Consider the following 18,816-nt stretch of genomic DNA (forward strand, 5'->3'; position numbering starts at 1 on the left):
GGGGGGTGGCTAGGGGAGGGACACCGGGGGGTGGGAAGGGTGGGGAGGGATAACAAGGGAATAAATGCCAGATATAGCGTGCACCTATGCAACAACCCTGCATGACCTGCACATGTATCCCAGAACCTAAAATAAAATAAAATTTAAAAATAATAATAATAATAATAATGGTGATAAGACATAACCACTAGTGCAAAGGGAGATTCCAGTTTCAGCAACACCCTCAAGAAAACCAAAAGCTCCTTAAAACAAACTATTCTCTTGGCCATGCCCATTTCACCTAGCAAATCATTACAAGCTTGTCCTAATGCAAAAACCTTGCCTTCCTTTGACATCACACTATTTCTCATCAACCCCCACTTCCTTGCCGGCAACAGCTGACTGACCTGTCATCTTCTTCACCGAGGTTTTTGGCATGTAACCAATTAATACCTTCAAAATAGTATCTTAAATATCCAAATGTCCATCCCACAAGATAAGTTATTTGACCTGCTCTTTCCCAACCACCTTCACCAACACTGCACAATAGCAACCACTGCATGACCATACCTTAGACTTTAACTCTGAAAAAGCTTATATTGCACTGCAATAAAAGAATGCCTGACCTCTGACTGCAGATTTTTTTTTTTTTTTTTTTTTAGATGGAATCTCACTCTGTCACCAGGATGGAGTACAGTGGCATGATCTCCTGGCTGCAGATTTTTATCCCTCAACTTTCTAGTTCCTTTGGCCACAATCTTTGCTCTTCAATGTTAGCCACATGGAAGTACTTTACATGGTTTCAGACTAGTCTCATTCGGTTTGTAACAGTCTTCTTAGCAGTTTTCATCTCCTCTGTTCCTAATTTCGTGCTCCACTGCTGTCCTAGTCTACTTCAGAGACAAGAAGGACAATCAGTCAAGATTCACATCAATTTCCCCAGATCATCCTTATCAACTTATCCAATCTTACTGGTCTCCTCTCAATCCATCAGAGGAAGAGATCCCTGGTCTCCTGTTGAATGCTATATATTCTATTTTTTATCAAATCCCCTCACATCTCCTCATGTCCTTTCTCCATCAATTTCTGTTGAATGAAATGAAGGCTTTTTATACTTCTTTAAGCTTGCCTGTCACAATTATCACTCTTAATTATAACTTTGTTAAAATGTCCTACCTGGATTTCCAAGATATCATTCTTTTCTGATTCTCCTCCTATTTCTCATATGGTCTTTTATTTTTATTTGCTAGGTCCTTTTTCTAAATTCTTTCGTTAAACCATTAGTGTTTGAAAGTCTCATCCTCTTCTTATTCTGTGTACAATCTCATCCAAATCCCATGATATCAGCTACCACCTAAGAATTACTGGCTCACAAATATTTCACTCTAATCTCAATTTCTCCCTCAACTCCTGACCCTACCAATTATTATGTACTAATCTGTTCCACCTAGATTTTCTTGGTTAAGCTTAAAGTCCTCCCATCTAACACAATATGCAAACAACAACAACAACAACAACAAAGCAAACCAGATTTGCCACTGTTCTCTTCAAATCTTCTATCCTGTCTGTATCCTCTACGTTGGCAATAGCATTATTATCCACCTAGTCACCCAAAGTCATTATCAACCCATCCTTAAGGGTAAACTTTTTCCAGAATAGCAAAGCAGTTAAGAATACAGTCACTTAATTACCTAAGTTCAAATCCTTTTCCTACCACCCTCCTGCTCTAAGACCGTGGGCAAATTACTTAACCTTCTGTATCCCAATTTCCTCATCAGGGAGAAAATAATACCACACAATCTGCAGGGTGAGGTGGGTATGAAATGATTAACACTTGTAAAGTACTTAGAGCAGTGACTGGCACAAAATGCTGAAAAAAAATGTTTACTGGTAGTGTTATTATTATCACAGCCAATCAATCAACATGTAATATATATTTTGTTTTCTATAAGATCAGCTCTTCTCCATATCCCTAATTCTACTTTTGTTTGTATATTTAACGTCTCTGAAAGATTACTATTCCATAGTTCATCAATATTAAAATGTGTATCTTCCGCATTTTACCATCTCTGACCTGGGCGTTCTTATACTTGATAGCATATCATGGTTTCATAGGCAGGAGGCAGCATTTTTATTTCTTAGGAGCATATGCATCTAGTAATAACAGCAGTGATGCATCTTACAAGGTGTCTTAGGTTTAATGAAATATAGTAAGGGTCTCTTACCTATCTGGCCTCCATTCTGACCCACCAACACCACCTGAAGACCCCAAATCCACTAATGCCAGAAGGCTATCTAGGACTGGGGAAGAACTTATAAAATAGCTATATCATTTAACAGATGTCAGCTATTTCAATATCATTTCATCTTGCATCATGAGCATTTTTAAAGTAGTAGTTGCATTTCAAAGACTTTTGAAAAACATTATAATAATAAACCTTTGAAGATTTATCCATTCATTCATTCACCTATATTCAGTAGATATTAACAATGTTCCAAAAATCTGTTCTAGGTACTGGTGATATAGCTATAAGCAAAACAGACAAAAATCCTTATCCTCAGAGTCTTCATTCTAATAAAGGGAGATTAAAAAATAAATAGTACGGAATCTGTATCATATGATGGTAAGTGCTAAAAGAAAAAAAAAAAAAAAAAACGGGAAGAGGAACAGATTCATCACACTCCTGACAATCATGTTATAAAATGATTGCCCTGCATGGTGATAACGCTAATAACATTAGACTTTAGAAACATTTCCTCAAATGCAAGATCCCAATTAGACATTTACCCAGGCTACTTTGATTTGGAAAAGGAGTAAATCTCAAAAGCCTTGGGTTTACACAGCCCATAAGCTGATCCACTTTAGTTACCATACTAATAAGGATTGTGGTTATAGCTTCTCTGGCCTTGACGAGTCTTTGCCTTTTATATTTTAGGAGGTCATAAATGTTGGATGAGGGCACTTTTCAGGTCCATGACTTACTGCCACCTCTGCCTTTCCTGAACTCCCCAAACAGCTAAACGTTCTTTATAAAGGGCTTCAATGCTCTGAAATAGGTGCTCCCAGGTGGCTGTTATAACTCATTTCAACCTGGCTGAACAGGCATGAATAAGCCTCTTTATTGTTGGTTTTATCTTCCCTTCCATGCTTGGGAATACAGAATGATCTCTAAAAGTTTACGCTTTATTAACTTCATGAGCCACCGGAAAAATTCCTTCAGTATCATCAGGATAATTCAGCAAAGGTACCTTCAGTGTCCTGATATGATTCTCAGCCTCACTCTTTTCTTTCTTAAAGTGCTTCATCAGCTCCTGGATATTTTGTTCATGCTTCGTTTTCACACTCTGCAGTGATGATGTGAGATCTTTCAGCTCCCTCTGGTGCACGTCTCGTTCCAGCTTTAACTGTGTGATGATGGTATCTGTTTCTTCATCCCTGGATTTTGCCTGTGCAGTGAGGTCAGAAAGGTTCTTAAGCACTGCTTTCTTGGCTCTCTCTTCCTCGGCCAATTTATTAGCGAGATCTGCTCGGATGGCACTCAGGTCCTTGATGGACTCTTGCATCTCAAGAAGCTTAGCTTTGTCCTGGGCCTGGCTCTTCTTGAGCTCTGCAATTTCTTCCTCCAAATGAGCTTTCTCAACTTTCATCTGGCTTTGGATCTTACTCTGCTTTTTCAATTCACTTTCCAGTCTATGAATGGTATCCAGGGAATTCTTGACTTCCAATTCAAGGTCAGCTTGATGAGCCTTAATATCACTTAGTTTCTCCTCCTTAGAGTGAAGCTCCTCCTCCTGAAGGGCACGCTTTGTTAGGACATCGTTCAATTCCTTTCGAAGATTCTCTATTTGTTGTAATGCTGCGTACAGTTGGCTTTTCAATTCATCCTTTTCTTTCAAAATCTATCAGGTTAAGAACATGAAGCAAAAAGAAAAGTTACTGTAAAATTCACCATAGAGTCTGCCAGTTTGCAAAATAAAGTTTAACCCACATGGAGAAAAAAAAATTCATCAATAATTTTTGTATATTTTCCATTTTGTAATAAAAATACTTTTACACCAGAAAGGGGGGAAATATATAACTGTCCTGAAATAGCAACATACTGAATGTATTTCAGATTTTCATCACCAAAACTTATTTCAATCCATGGTCACAAATAATTATTTAAATGTAGATAAAATTGAGCAAACAAATGGGGAAAGAAAAGACTCTCATTATAAAGAAAATTTACCAGAGGTTGAAGTAATACAGTATTACCTAAAATAACAATGATGTGCATCCCAATGATACATACACTTTTAAAAAGGAGAAACCCCAAACAGAGATAGAAAATAATATATGGAAACATGCAGGTACAATATAAGAAAGTGTATGGTACATTCAGCCATTATTTTAAAAATATCAATGGTGACAAAAACTCACCAATATGCAATGGGAGCCTTGAAGCCCACAAAGGTAAACATAAGATTAAGTTAGGAGAGGTTGGGAAAAGGCTCAAGTGAGAAGTCAAGGGCCTAGAATTCCATCATTCTATGCCAGCCTCTCTACGATTTACATTGAGGGACAGAGGTCAAGGGTTAACTCTTGTGGCCTCTAATTCTCACCACCAAATAATTGAAAATAAAATAGTGGGCAGCCAAGGGAGCCAAGATTGTTTTCCATTCAACACTGGCACCAAAGATAATCTCCGTGCCTACTTACTGATGCTCACACCATGTCGTGAAACAGGCAAGAAAAAAAGGAACCAGTTAAGACTCATTACAGAATTACAAATAATGAGTTAAAATGCAAATATTTGCAAGACATATCTACACTTTACATTTCATACTTTAGTATAAAACAATTTATGATAAAATTTAATGAGTCAATCACTCAAAAAAAAAAAAAAGTTTCCCCAATCCTTCTCAGTTTTAACTGAAAGAAAGAGCACAAAGCTAACATGAGAACTAATAAAAGGAGAATAAGCAGTTGAGCTCCAACTGGAAAGAAGTGAATTTGATTCTTAGTTCAGTCATGGGCAATTCTATGGCTTCAAGAAAATCATTTCTCTTACTAGAGAAAATAATAATAGCTATTTCATAAGATTGTGATGAAGATCAGTGAAAACGGGGAAACAAAAAAGTTAGAGAAGAATTTAATTTCAAGGAGGTCCTAGGGTCTCAGGGAGGTATTTATGCAAAGTAGTGATCAAAACTGTAAAAACAGCCAGACACAGTGGCACACAACTGTAATCCCAGATACTTGGAAGGCTCAGGCGGGAAAATAGCTTTGGCTCAGGAGTTCGAGACCAGCCTAGGCAATATAGCAAGACTCCATTTCTACTGTGAAAAAAGTGGATAACTGAAGAGAAGGAACTCTGGTACACAGATGGAGGATTTCACTTTCAAAAGAATGTAAGGTAGGAGCAATATAGATGAGCCTAAGGGTAGACATATTATTTTTCTATTGCTGCATAACAATTTCCAACAGACTTAGTACTTAAAACCATACTCATTTTTTATCTCACTGTTTCCAATAGGTTGAAAGGCCAAGCAAGGTATTCAACTTAAGGCCTCCTAAGACTAAAATCAAGGTATCAGCTGGCCAGACTTCTTATCCGGAAGCTGAGGAGAATCCATGTCCAAGCTCATTCAGGTTTCTAGTAGAATTTGTTTCCATACAGTTGTAGGACTTTGGGTCCCCATTTCCTTGCTAGCTTTTGGCCAGGGGTTATTCTAAACTTCTAGAAGCCAACCTTGTTCCTTGGCTCGTGGACTCTGCCATCTTCAAAGTTTGCAATAGCTGGATGAAGCCTTTCCAAGCGTCAACTCTCTCCGACGTCCCCATGTCTCAATAGCCAGAAAAAAACTTCTGTTGAGGGCTAGTGATTAGATTAGGCCCATCCAGATCATGTGATCCCAGGAGTAATGTCTTATCATATTCATGGGTTCCAGAAATTAGGGTGACTTCCTGGTGGGTAGGGGTCATTCCACTTACCAAACTCGAGAACACAAAAACTGACAGAATCAAGTTTGGGCTGTAAAGATACCGTGGGAGGGACTGAACGAGGGTAGGGGTCTTCAATATAGTGATATATGTTTGAAGCAGATAACTTAGCCCTCTTGGCATGAGTTGAGAGAATTACAGGCAGTGCTGAGGATTAAAATAATATTTTCACAATGAAGTCCTACCATGTAAAGCATCTTTAATTATGAAACATTATGTCTTCCTGAAATTGGATTAAAAAGCAAAGGTATTTCTTTTTGTCACATAACAGGAAGTCCAGAGGTAGGGTGGTTCAAGAAGAATCCCTCAAAGCTCAGGCTCTGCTATTCTGTAACTCTCCATCTTTTGCTGTCTCTGTAGTGTTCCAAGCTTCACATCAATTCCTGACAAAGATAGCCTCAGGGCAGACAGTCACAGACCAGGTGGGTCAAGTTTGGCATTTCTTTGGCAACACAGATACTAAAAACTAAGCTCTGCCAATTTACTTCTGGTTAATTGCTTGCCTAGTAGCACAGCTTAAGATTTTGTCTAGACATTTTCTCTGAGTCAGAAAATGTCAATGTCTTTACTGCCATCTCAATACCCTGGACATACCTAGGGCCCTCAGTTAAGTAGCCTTTATCTTTAGGCAAATCAAAACAGTGGAATTGGGTCCCCTTTGTCTGGCCAGGAATGCTTAAGTACTTGAAAGGATCCCGAGGAAAAGGCTTGATTTTTAACCTCTTTTCTTTTTTTTCCTGTTTCCTGCCTCCCTCTTGTGCTTGCTCTAACTTCTGTTTGGATAAATAATTTGGCTTTTCCAAGCCTAAGGGGTTCCAAATCATCAGACTCATACTCAATTTGGATTACAGATTGCAGACTTCAGGGTTCCCACCTTAAAAAACAAACAAACAAACAGAAACAAACAAAACTCTCTGCTTTTAGACTGACCAGTTTCAACTTAAACTTGTCTTTATCTTGTAAGAACTTTCTAAAGGCTGAAATATGTACACAACGTACTCCAACATCCTAAAGTTTTCCTACCAGTCACTTAATACTATCCTCTGATTCATAGCATCGAGGCCTCTAAATATGATTTCTGATGGTTTAAACCAACTGCTTCCAACCGCATAGCAAGGTTTACTAACTTTCTCTTTAGAACAGTATGATCCTCTATTGCCCCTAAACCTACTTTTCCTCACAGTCAGTCCTACAATTTCAGTTCTTATTTCTAGAACTCAAATTTTACATAAACTTGAATTTCTTCTGCTGAGGGTAGAGAAAATCCCAATCTGAAATGACTTAAACCACAAGAAAATCATTCCAGGCATTCATACATGACCACTGAGACAGGTAAGGGGGAAAAAAAAAAGAAAAGAAAATCATTCCAGGCAGAACTGCTCCAGACACAGTATGTGAAAGCTCTAGGTTCACCTCTCTGCAATTTTGTACTTAGTGATGGTCTTAGATTAATTATCAAATGGAATGGATAGGGGAAGGGAGGAGGTAACCATGACTACTACAGAAGCCAACTGACACTTCTATGCAAGTTTTGCTGTTACTATTTAGGAGAAGGAATGGAATAAGTGGAAAGTGGAGTTGACTCCAGATTATAAATCAGTAAAATGTATGAGGGCGAAGAAAGAAATTGAAGATGTTGGTGAGAACATCATCAAAGTAGCTTTCAATGAAGTCCAATGTGACAGGAAAAAAATTAAATCCAGAAAATGGCTAGCAAACCAGAGGAATGTAGAAAGATCAAAACTGGGTATTAATAGTTTAAAAAGCTAGGGGGTAGGGAATAGAAGAATTATGAAAGATCAGAGACTGAGCTTTGAAACTGAAGGTTTGGACATGGAACAATTAAAGATGAAGATAAAATATAAACACAGAAATCAGACACTGAAGTAGAATTATTTTAGTTAAGGTCACTATAAAATAAGACATCAGTGAATTATAAGGATACAGGCTTCAGTAAGTTACAGACTTGAACTCTGAAGTTACTAAGGATGATGGCAAGAATTGCATGTCATAAAACAGGTTGATGCAAAGCCAAGTGCTAAAATCCTTGAGAAATGTAGGGGCATAAATGAAAAAACTAGCCAGCAGTAAAGAGAAAAACGGGGAAAAGGATGTTCTAACCAGGCAAACCAAGCTTCCAAAAGGGGCAAAAGAAAAGATTATTGAAAGACCTGAAAACTGTGTGAAGCCAAAAGAGCTGAAAAGCTGTGTGAAGCCAAAAGCATGATGCTATCTAAAACCATGGCAGTTATAGGAACGGAAGCCAACTCCTCAAAGACCTGAACACAAAGTAATATATACAGTTAGGTTTTTTTTAATTACAGCAAGGTAGATGAGGGGATTGTTAAATATGTGTTTTGTTTTGTTTTTACCTGCATGTGAGGGAAAATGCAGGCAGATGGCTGGATTATACTAAAACATAGTCTAGCATTTCTTGAACAAAAAATAGTACACTTTGGCATTGATCTTTCTTACTTTCAACCATTCAAAAATTCAGATTTTACAAGATAGCATATATTATATATAATTCTTTTTTTCTGTCAGCAGGAGGGAAATACACAGAAAGAAAATATGGTAATTTAAGATTCTTGACATCAAATACTATCAAGGAAAAAGCTCAATATATAAGCAAGTCAGTTATTCTGCCAATTCAGCATGGGAGGAAAAAACCCTAGCAAGTATTCCCATTATCCATATTTTTAAAAATGAAAAAAATTGGAAATATTCAGAAAAGCAATATACTATGATCGGAGTCCAAGTCCAATTTTTTCCTTTATCGTTTCCAAAGCACCTGTACAAACCAATGATTTCAAACAGCACCTTAAAAGAACAGAGGCAAAAATACCACAATTTACGACTAGATTATTTGTATCTACAAACTTTCGGTCTCCTAATATCTGTTACCTACGTATCCCTGAAGTATATCATGATTTCCTGATGTAAATATCCATTTCATTGTCTTTTGAGGAAAGTATACAATTTAATCTGTCTGGGTTTTTTTTCCTGCAGTGATACACGATTTGATATTACACATTCGTCAGTAATGAAGTAGTTTTACAACATGATACATATCTGATAATCTTACTAAGATTCCGGAAATGTAAAAAGCAGAAAAAAAGAAAGAAATCAGAGAATTTTTTTCTAAAATTTATATCTAAAAATATACTAAAAGGTAAAAAAGCATTTTGTCTTTTAGTATTTTTTATTTTTTACGGATTTTTTAGTATTTTTTATTTTTGAAGTAGTAAATCTTAAAGCAGAAAATAATTTATGCTAGAAAGAGAAAATTGGCAAGTAGGCACAAAACCATATTGCAAATATGAGAATAGAATCATATGAGCATATAAAATGACTCAGTAAGGCTGCTTATTAAGTAATTATTCTTTAAGCCACAATATGTTATATTTGGAAATCAGTATAATTTTTATTTTAATATACAATTCCAAATACCTTAGAGTCACTTTTTGAAAATAATTAGCCTTAAAATCAAAAAGAAAGTAACTGTATTATAAATGCCTTAAGATGACTTTGTGATTTTATTAAGAATTAAATATCCCTTAGAAATAATAATCTGTAATATATTTTTTTAAATTTCTGCAAAATGATTTACCATGTATTTCCACATCACAGATTTACTGAACATATTTCTTACTCTTTTTCCTTGAAAAACCAGTGCCCTAACTGCAACATGCTGCATTAATTTTTAAGGCTTTTAAAGGAGAAATTACAATGCCTGCTGTGATAATTGTGTTACAACCCTAACTGTGGCAATCACTTGAAAACTGCTTCTTTGCTTATCATTAGTAATGCTAAGTGATAAAAATAATTGGAAGCATTCTGGGAAATGATTGTTAAACAATTTTTAATATTCTGAAAACTCAACCTAGAAAAATCTCAGCACCATGAATTGGGATACTGTCTGATGACATGGACCCTTCTAAATCTCTTCTAATTAAGTAAAATCTCCAGATGAGATTTTCAATCAATCAATTCCCTCAACCACTCCTCTCTCTAGCTACCTACCTTATAGTCAGGCTCATTGAGCTAGTTGCCAGATCAGGCTGACAACGGAATAATGAAGATAGAGCAATTTCCTGGGATCAGATCAGTTCAGACACAAGTCTGAAAGCGTTAGAACTGCGTTACTTCAGGGCAACCAGCCACCAGCCACCCAGTATGTGTCAGATGGGTTGAAAAGCAATTCGCAGTGAGTGCAAAATGATCATTTCTTTCATCTATGTGTCCGAGAAATTCATATGTAAAAGATAAAGTATCTTTTCCATGACAGCTCATCTGAAATAAGCATCTGTCACTCTTAAATGCTGAAAATTGATTTTACGAATATAATCCCCTACATTTTGTTTTCTTTCCAAAGAAAGTCAACTTATCCAAATGATTATTCTTCTGGAATGTACAGAGTTCTTGACAAGTGACAAATGACAAAGCACAAATGATAAACCGAGAATGAACATGGATAAAAATCAATCATGACTTTCCTGCTTATTATCTTATAAACATCTGGGTTTAATTCAACCCAAAGATCTATCAGATGAGAATTAACATAGGAACATAAAATCCATTTAAAGTAACTGATTATACAAGAGAAAAGATAATGTGAAACGCATACATAGATCAGTGAAATGCTTTCTGTTGCTATCAAAAGGACATAAAAGCAATGTCTTGAGAGGGTTGTGATCCTATAACACTGCTCAGTCAGTGAGATCCTCAGTGTCACGCATTCAAGTAAAGCCCATTACGGTTGCTGCCAGAAAAATGGCCCTAGTAACTACTGCATTTTTAAAAATGCTTCTTTCTAACCAATTGAAAAATATAAATAAATGGGATTTAAAAATACATGCACTGGGAGGAAAATTACATAAAAATAAGGAAGATTTAGTCATTTTCTTCCATTGGAATATTAGAAGATTAAGGAATAATTCAATTTAGAAAACTTACACCTAAACTGGGGCAAAGGGTAGATCTATGTATGGGCCAACTCTGACAAGCCACTCAAAACTAAACTATGAAAAGGCTTAAGTAAAAAAATTTAAAAATTAACTTTTCTACTTTGAAATAGCCAAGACATAAGCATTATTCTATCAAGGACATATGGATTATATGTACAGTATGGCACTCAGGTGTTTCGTCAAAGGATGGATAAATGAATGGTTGGGTCACATCAAAAACCATTCCTTGGGAATGTGGCTTTTATACCTGGTTATTCTTGTCTGTCAGTTCATCAGCAGTTTCAGATTGTTTCTCCAATGCTCGCTCTAACTTCTTGTGTTTAAGCTTCCACTGCCTAATGGATTCTTGAGCTTTCAGTTTCAGGTCTTCCCTCCTCTTCTCCGCCTCCTCTCTCAGGGCCTCTGACTGCTGGAGCTCACTGAGGTACTGCTCAGCCTGTTTGGTTGCATCCTCTGCATGGCGAGTCAGCTCTGAGATCTGAAGGTCAGCATGCTTGCGCTCAGCCTCACATGTGTCAAAGTGCTTCTGGATCTCTTTAAGTCGATCCAACATCTGCAGTTGCTGTTTTTCCCCATTCTCCAGTTCACGTGTTAAATTCTAGGAATAAAGCACGTAAAATATTAGGAACAAATCCTTGTCAACACTGGATGTATAACATATCATCAAACAAGAATCTCTAATGTGACTGAAATGGAAATCATCTGCATTAAAATTCATTAGCAATCAGTTTAGAAAATACGAGTCCTTTTCTTCGTATTTTATAACCATGTTAGTTGGGAATAATTTTTATATAAATATTGCCTCTTTTTTGGACTATTTTATTATCCAAAAAGGGAAAATATGTGTTTTCAATTGACTGTCACCAAAATAAAAGGCACCTTAGAAGAAATAGTAACAACCTAGTGTTTTGTCCAACTAAAGAAATTTCAATGTTTTAAAATTTGTCAGGCTCTCATAAAACTATTAGTAGCAATCATATGTAACATTTTGCTTTCTGGCAGCAAAACAAATTTATAACATAAAAATAAGTAACAATGAAGTGACAGAAACATCAGCATAGATAACACTATATTAGGCGCCCAATAAAGTGTTTACAGATTGGTTAGTTCCAGATAAACCATCATTATATTATATATTGAAGCACTTATCTCAAGCTGACATGAATCACTGTAGTACAGACTTATAAATACACTTAAGTTTATTTGGAATATTTCTCTAATCAAGAAAAAAACCTTAAGTCTAGCTTCTCTAAAACCAGGATGGTGATTATATATTTGGAAATTACACTAAACCATCAGGATTAATACATATTTTAAGAATAAGTAAATATCTATTTTAAGTTTAAAAATGAGAAGATTCTGTGTATCTTTGCAAGTGTATACAAATAAAAGAAAAATCGTTCACATTAAGCCATTAAAGAATCTTAAAATCAAGCCACTTTTGTAAAGCTTTGTAAGAAAGTAATAAATTCAGAAATATAGCACTTACAATGAATCACATAAGCTGCCCCTCTTAAGCCTCAGTTTCCAAATACTTCGTGGCAACAAAAGTGATAATAAAAAGGTCATGTGTCCACATAAGAATGAGTTCAAAGGCTAGAATGAGGCTGTGAGTTGGATAAACAATAAATAACATCTCCACGGTACTAAGGCCCAGACCAATGAGACTAGAAACATTTACCAAGCTCCCTTGGCCCCAAAAGCAGAATTTCCAGATCCAGATTCCACCATCTATGGCTCAAATAAAGTTAAATATAATTTCCCTCATGATTAAAATCATGGTTTGACATTATGGCAAACATTTTTTTAAATGCCTCAAAAACAAACTTCATTTTCTGGGCAACAAGTTTGCATTTGTCCAGTTTGCTAAATTCAATGCAGCCTGGAAGACGCTCCATCCACCCAAAATAGTAAATTGAGAACTGTTTACTTACTTGTTTGTGTAGAAAATTTTAAAATAAGATCTGAAAGCCCTTGGAATTGTGGTTTACCTTTTGCTCTTATTCTACAAGTTTTACCAGTATGCTAGAAATCAACTTTATTAACAACCAGTAATGAGGTGATTCCTCATCAAAAGAGAAATGGAACTGATTTTTCTTTTCAACTAATACTTGAAAAGAAAGTGGTTATACTTCCTATTTATCAAGCATATGGTTAAGAAATATTAATAAGACATAGTTTTAATACCAGAGACGCTAACTCTAATTAGGGAGGTAGTCTCAGCAACCACTAAACTACAGTAGATGGTACTATGTGCTAAAACATGATGGAGAGTTACCTAAAGGGGTCTATAGTCTACAGTGTGGCTGCAGAGGGTCTCCCATAGGAGGTGATGTATAAGCTGAGATTTAAAAGAAAAGGAGCTAGCAGTAATAATCAAATAACTATGACTACGACTGAAGTGTACTGAGTACTTGAGTTGTACCAAAGATTGAATGCTTCATGTGAATTATCTCATTCAATCCCAACGCAAATCTAAAATGAGACACTACTATTCCCATTTCAGTGAAAAGTAACCAACATTTGCTGCAGTTAATAATTTGCCTAAGATCACATACCTAATAAGTGAAGGCATAGGGATTTGGATGCGGATAGACTGATTCTAGAGTCCATGTTATCAACCTATTGCTAAACTTCCAGATTCTCAGATGACCCCAACTCCATGCCTCTTCAGTCACCCACTGCCATGTTTTTATCTTGGTGTTTTTATCACAACTGCTACCTTTAAAGCACGAGGTTCCTCACTCCACCCTCTTCCCATAATTCTGGCTTTAATTACCCATCTAATCAGCTATTACACCCCCTTCCTTCTGCTTTATCTATGCTTCATTGTCAAGGAGAGAACTACTCCCTTGAGATTTCTTTTACTAGCTTTAAATCTTGGCTCTCTAACCTAACCACCGTATTTTTTCACTTTAGCCAATCTCTTGCTTACACCTCAGACTCCTTCTTCAAACTGTTCATCTGCTGAACTTTAACAACAAAACCACCAACTATAGATGAACTTAAAAAGTCCCAATTCCTATGTCAGGTTGAGTCCTATAATAAAAATCACACAAGACTATCAGTTGATGTGATTACACATTGACAGTCAACTCACTGGTACCCAGAAAGTCTTCCACATGCCTCTACCCAGCTCACACAATGGCCATCATTACAAAAAGTCTCATCTCTCTGACTCTACCATTTTTAACCTTGGTTTTAATACGTACTATAGCTCTTCCTTCAGAAGTAAAATTGAGGCAGTCAGTTAATGCAGGATACCCCAAATATGTCCTACTTGTAGTATTTTTAAATTTACCAATGGTCAATTTCTTCTCCTTTTTAGCCTCCAAGGAAAGAGTATTCTTCCTTAGACAAATAGCCTTTCTCTGCGATTTTCCTACTTGACTTTTCTGCTTTACTTCTCTCATCTCAAAAACTAACAGTAAAGATTTTTTAAAAATAAAGAAAAGGAAAACAACATCAACAAAACCGCTTTCCTCAATCCTACATTATCTTCTACCCAGTATGATGTATTCATTTTCCTCTTAAGCCAAGCTCCTGGAAAAAGTAGTCCGTACTTGATGCCCCCACAACCTCATTTCAGTTCACTTGGTTCACTGTGTCTGGTTTCCATCATACTATGAAAACAGCTCTCACCAATATCCCCAAAGATCACCTATAGCTAAATACAAAAATTCTTAAAAATCTTACAGTGGGAGGCCAAGGTGGGTGGATCACTTAAGCCTAGGAGTTTGAGGCCAGCCTGGGCAACATGGTGGAACTCCTGCCTCTACTAAAAACACAAAAATTAGCTGGATATGGTGGTGTGTACCTATAATGCCCGCTACTCAGGAGGCTGGGGCATAAGAATAGCTTCAAACTAGGAGGCAGAATTTGCAGTGAGCTGAGCTTCCGCCACTGCACTCCAGCCTGGGCCACAGAATGATTCAGTCAAAAGAAAAAAAAAAAAAAAAAAATTCCTTTACCTAGTTTCCTTGTAACATGTGATGCTGTTAATTAGCCCTTGTTCATTCTTAACTCTCTTCTTCCTTAACTTTCATAATACCACTTTTTACTAGTTCTCTATCTTCTTGTTCTTTCATAATCTCCTTTGCTGCATCTCTTCTACCATTTAGCCTCTTAAATATAAATAACTCTATACAGTTCCAGTATTATGCATCATTCCACCTACACAATATCCTTGGTAGATAAGTATTTAGGTAGTCAGATATTAGTAGGTATTAGTGAGTCCTGCATTCAGAAGCCATACTAACTCCTCATCTCCAGACTTTCAAATATCTAATGGCTTCATAACTTTCTCAGAAATCTCACAGGCATCTTAAACTTAGTAAGTCAAGAAGTGAACTTATCCGATGACCAACTCCTAACAAAAAAGTGGTTCTCTGATGAGGGAGGATGGAATTGAGCTGAACTTTGTATTTAAATAGTGAGACGCTCTGAAATAATTACTGTAGGAAAAGAGGAAATGAACAAGAGATAGATGTTTAAAAGACAACAAACAGAAATAAGGTTCCAGTTAGATAGTCTCAAATTTATAATGGACCCAAGAATATACCAAATTCTTTGGATTTCTCCAGCAACTCTCTGGAACCCAGAAGCAAAATAAGTTCAGGGTTATTTATTCTTCTGTAATTACAGAGTAACAACAAGAAGCACAGGATTAACACATTCAAACCCAGAGCTCACTCAGGAAAACTCTTTCGTTATCACATTTAAAAACTGTGAACTCTTACATTAACATGCTACATGCAGTAATTCACTTTGAATATTATTTGAAAAGATCATGTCATTGAATGGGTATGTGAGGGTACATGAACAGAAAAGGGTGTGGATCTTTTTGTAAATAATTGTGCTTTTCACTACTCAAGAGAAATCAGTTGAATTTGTCCTGGATGAACACCTTCTCTAACCGCCCTGAATCTGGAAACTATCAGTAGCTATGTACTGCTTTGCTATCAGCCTGTGTTATGTTTCAGGTAAAATTCATCATCGAGGTCCTTCCTATATTCTCCTAAGATTCCTATTCAGCCACTGTTTTGGCATTTTATCCATCTTCCTCAAATAACCAATCAGGAAAATCTAACTGGAATATTTATCCCACATCAATCAAGGGACTATACTACAGAACCCTCATATGAATTCTCAACACACATACACTCTCACTGACATACTTATGCACATATACATAGAGCACACAAGTGTACAAGTGCATAATAAACCCATAGATAAATGCTTTCAGGGTATTTACAGTAAATATTAAGGCACAAATAGTAAATATTATTTTCCTAATGTGCTACATCACATGCTAAGTGAAAAGCATTTTTCTTATTCCCTTATAATGATTTTCAGTTCCATTATTTCTATTATACATTCCTGGAGGCATCTACACTGAAGAACTTTTTATATTCAGATTGTGTGAAATTATCTCATCCACTAAAGCAGAATGGTTAAATTTCATATCACTTAATTAAGTCCATGTTTATTTCTCGCTATATAAGCAGTGTCAAATAAAAGGAACAACTCAGAAATAGAATTATCCACATTACCATAAATTCTTTCCCATATACTGACAAAGGTTTATAAAAGCTCCAACTAAATCTAAAACTTTATACCTTTCAATTCTACTTCTTTTCTCTTTCTTTCATCAAGTGGGAAAAAATGTTGATGGATAGCTGTGTTGAAGGTCTCAGGTTTGATGGTAATTAGAAGGATTTATAGGACTCCGCATATTACAGTCATAATTATTTTAAGATTTTATTAAAGTGGAAAGATACAAAGCAAAATTAACGAAGAGAAAAAGGCACATGAAATGAAGTCCAGTGGAAACTAGGAGCACACACTGAGGGTCCGCTCCCAGTGAAATTACACAGGACATGTTCAATTCCTCCAGCAGTGAATTCCAACAACACGTACAAAGTGTTGTCGATCAGGAAAGCTCCTTGTGCCCAAAGTTTTCATAGGGGCTGGTCACTTGGGCACCATCTACCTGTATGGAGCAAAATTTTAGACTCTCAGAAACCAGTTGTTCAAAATAAACTATATTTTTTTGTAGTCTAGGCACGGTGAATTCTCATTATTATTATTTAAGGAAAACTTCATTTCAGTGTAGAAAGCTACTTATCATCCAAGTTCTCAAATGCCAGAAAAGGGCCTACCCTTATAAGCAGGGCTTTTTAGGGGTGGCTGTCTCAGGCCTACCCCATTCACTATTTTCTGCCCAGTGATAAAGTTGTCAAATACACAGAAAGAAATAGAAGGTTAAATGGTCTAAATAAGTTGTTAATTATTTCTTAACTATAAATAATACTTGGTAGAAAAGAACTCTCTCCCTTTGAAATAGATTGTCTTTGATTACCAGCGGCTCCCTTTCTAATTTCTGCAGTAGTAGCACTCAAACTCTAAAAAACTACTCAACCTACTCATATGAATAGATATTAAAATAAAGACAGAAAAGTAATATTCCATTCACTGAAAAAAAGAAATCAACAGTGGAAATAGGGTCTACCATAAAATCCAACTATAACTGATTACACTCCAAGATTATAATTTTACATATGTTGACTAGAAAATAGTATTTATCGAGTTGAAATTACAAGAGTGGAAATATTGGACAAGGCATGAAAATAATGGAGCAAATTTACAGAATAAAAACTCAGCCCTGTCTAGCATATGAAAATCTCTCCAACCACTTTTTTCCTGTTTTTCATATTAGCGAAAAAAAACTGCTAAGCCTGCATTTAAAACATTTTCCATGAGAGATTATGGGACATAAAGTAGACTAACATATAGGTGGCAACAATAATTACTTATTTGTTCACTAACGGAGCGAAAGTATAATATAATGCAATTTCTCCTCTACTCACTGTTGACAGTGAACACACACAAAATATTGGGCATCTTGGTGAACATTTAAAAACATATAGCAAAAATGGAAAATCTACCCCTAAATAAGTCAGGATACTCTAAAAAATAATCCTTTTCATTTACAGTATTTATGTACTTTGTACAGAAACTTGTAAGGATAAGTGAGAAAATTGCCAGACCGTAAAAGTCCCATCTCTAGGAAGACAGTGGCATATCATGGAAAAAGAATGAGTCACTCAGGCTTGTGTTCAAATCCCCGCTCTGCTATCCTGTGACCTTAGAAGGGTGCTTACCCGTTGTGAACCAAAGCAACGTCACTTATAAAATGAACTCAATAACAGCAGCTTCCAGAGGAATGATAACCTACATGAAGATAAAGCACCCAAAAGAGTAAGTGATATATTTTAGGAACTTGATAAAGAGAAGTTTTTACATCTGACTAGAGACAATGTTAGAATTAGTGACATAATCCAATGCCACATTTTAGACATCAGGAAGTTGAGGCACAGGGAGAGTGATCAATCCAAGATGAGGTAGATGAGAGTTTTTCACAGAGAAAGGATCAAACACAGGTCCCTAATATTTAATCAAATATTGATTCCACTTCCCTATGTTAATGACTTCGATACTAGCCCAACAACCCCTTTAATAACTAATTTGCCATGTTCCTTCCAGACAAGAGGAAGTTCTGAACAGGAATCATACAATCTTTGATGCAGAGTTTTCATACAGTCTTTGAGGCAGTGTTTCTGAAATGTTTGTGAACTGAGAAAAAAATCACAGAATAAAGTTGACTTGAGTTAAAACTAAACCAGGCATAGATCACTTGTTTATTCCTTTCTACGTTAAAGACACTAGGCTAGGCACTAAGTAAAGAACTTAAGGGCTGGGCGCGGTGGCTCACGCCTGTAATCCCAGCACTTTGGGAGGTCGAGGCAGGTGGATCACGAGGTCAAGAGATCAAGACCATCCTGGTCAACATGGTGAAACCCCGTCTCTACTAAAACTACAAAAAAT

General features: G+C 36.2%; 1 protein-coding gene across 2 annotated transcripts in view; it reads right to left on the reverse strand.

The window, feature by feature from the left end:
• Positions 1–18,816, reverse strand: part of CEP128 (centrosomal protein 128) — a 458,914-nt gene that overhangs the window by 283,407 nt on the left and 156,691 nt on the right. For both annotated transcript variants that reach the window (XM_017505934.2, XM_037730456.1), the window contains exons 14-15: positions 11,177–11,527; positions 3,229–3,879 (exon numbers count right to left, since the gene is read on the reverse strand). In XM_017505934.2, the coding sequence (XP_017361423.1) occupies positions 3,229–3,879; positions 11,177–11,527 (1,002 nt within the window). The remainder of the gene's footprint in view (positions 1–3,228; positions 3,880–11,176; positions 11,528–18,816) is intronic.

The sequence above is a fragment of the Cebus imitator genome, unplaced genomic scaffold (genome assembly GCF_001604975.1).
Source record: "Cebus imitator isolate Cc_AM_T3 unplaced genomic scaffold, Cebus_imitator-1.0 Scaffold345, whole genome shotgun sequence".
NCBI lineage: Eukaryota > Metazoa > Chordata > Mammalia > Primates > Cebidae > Cebus > Cebus imitator.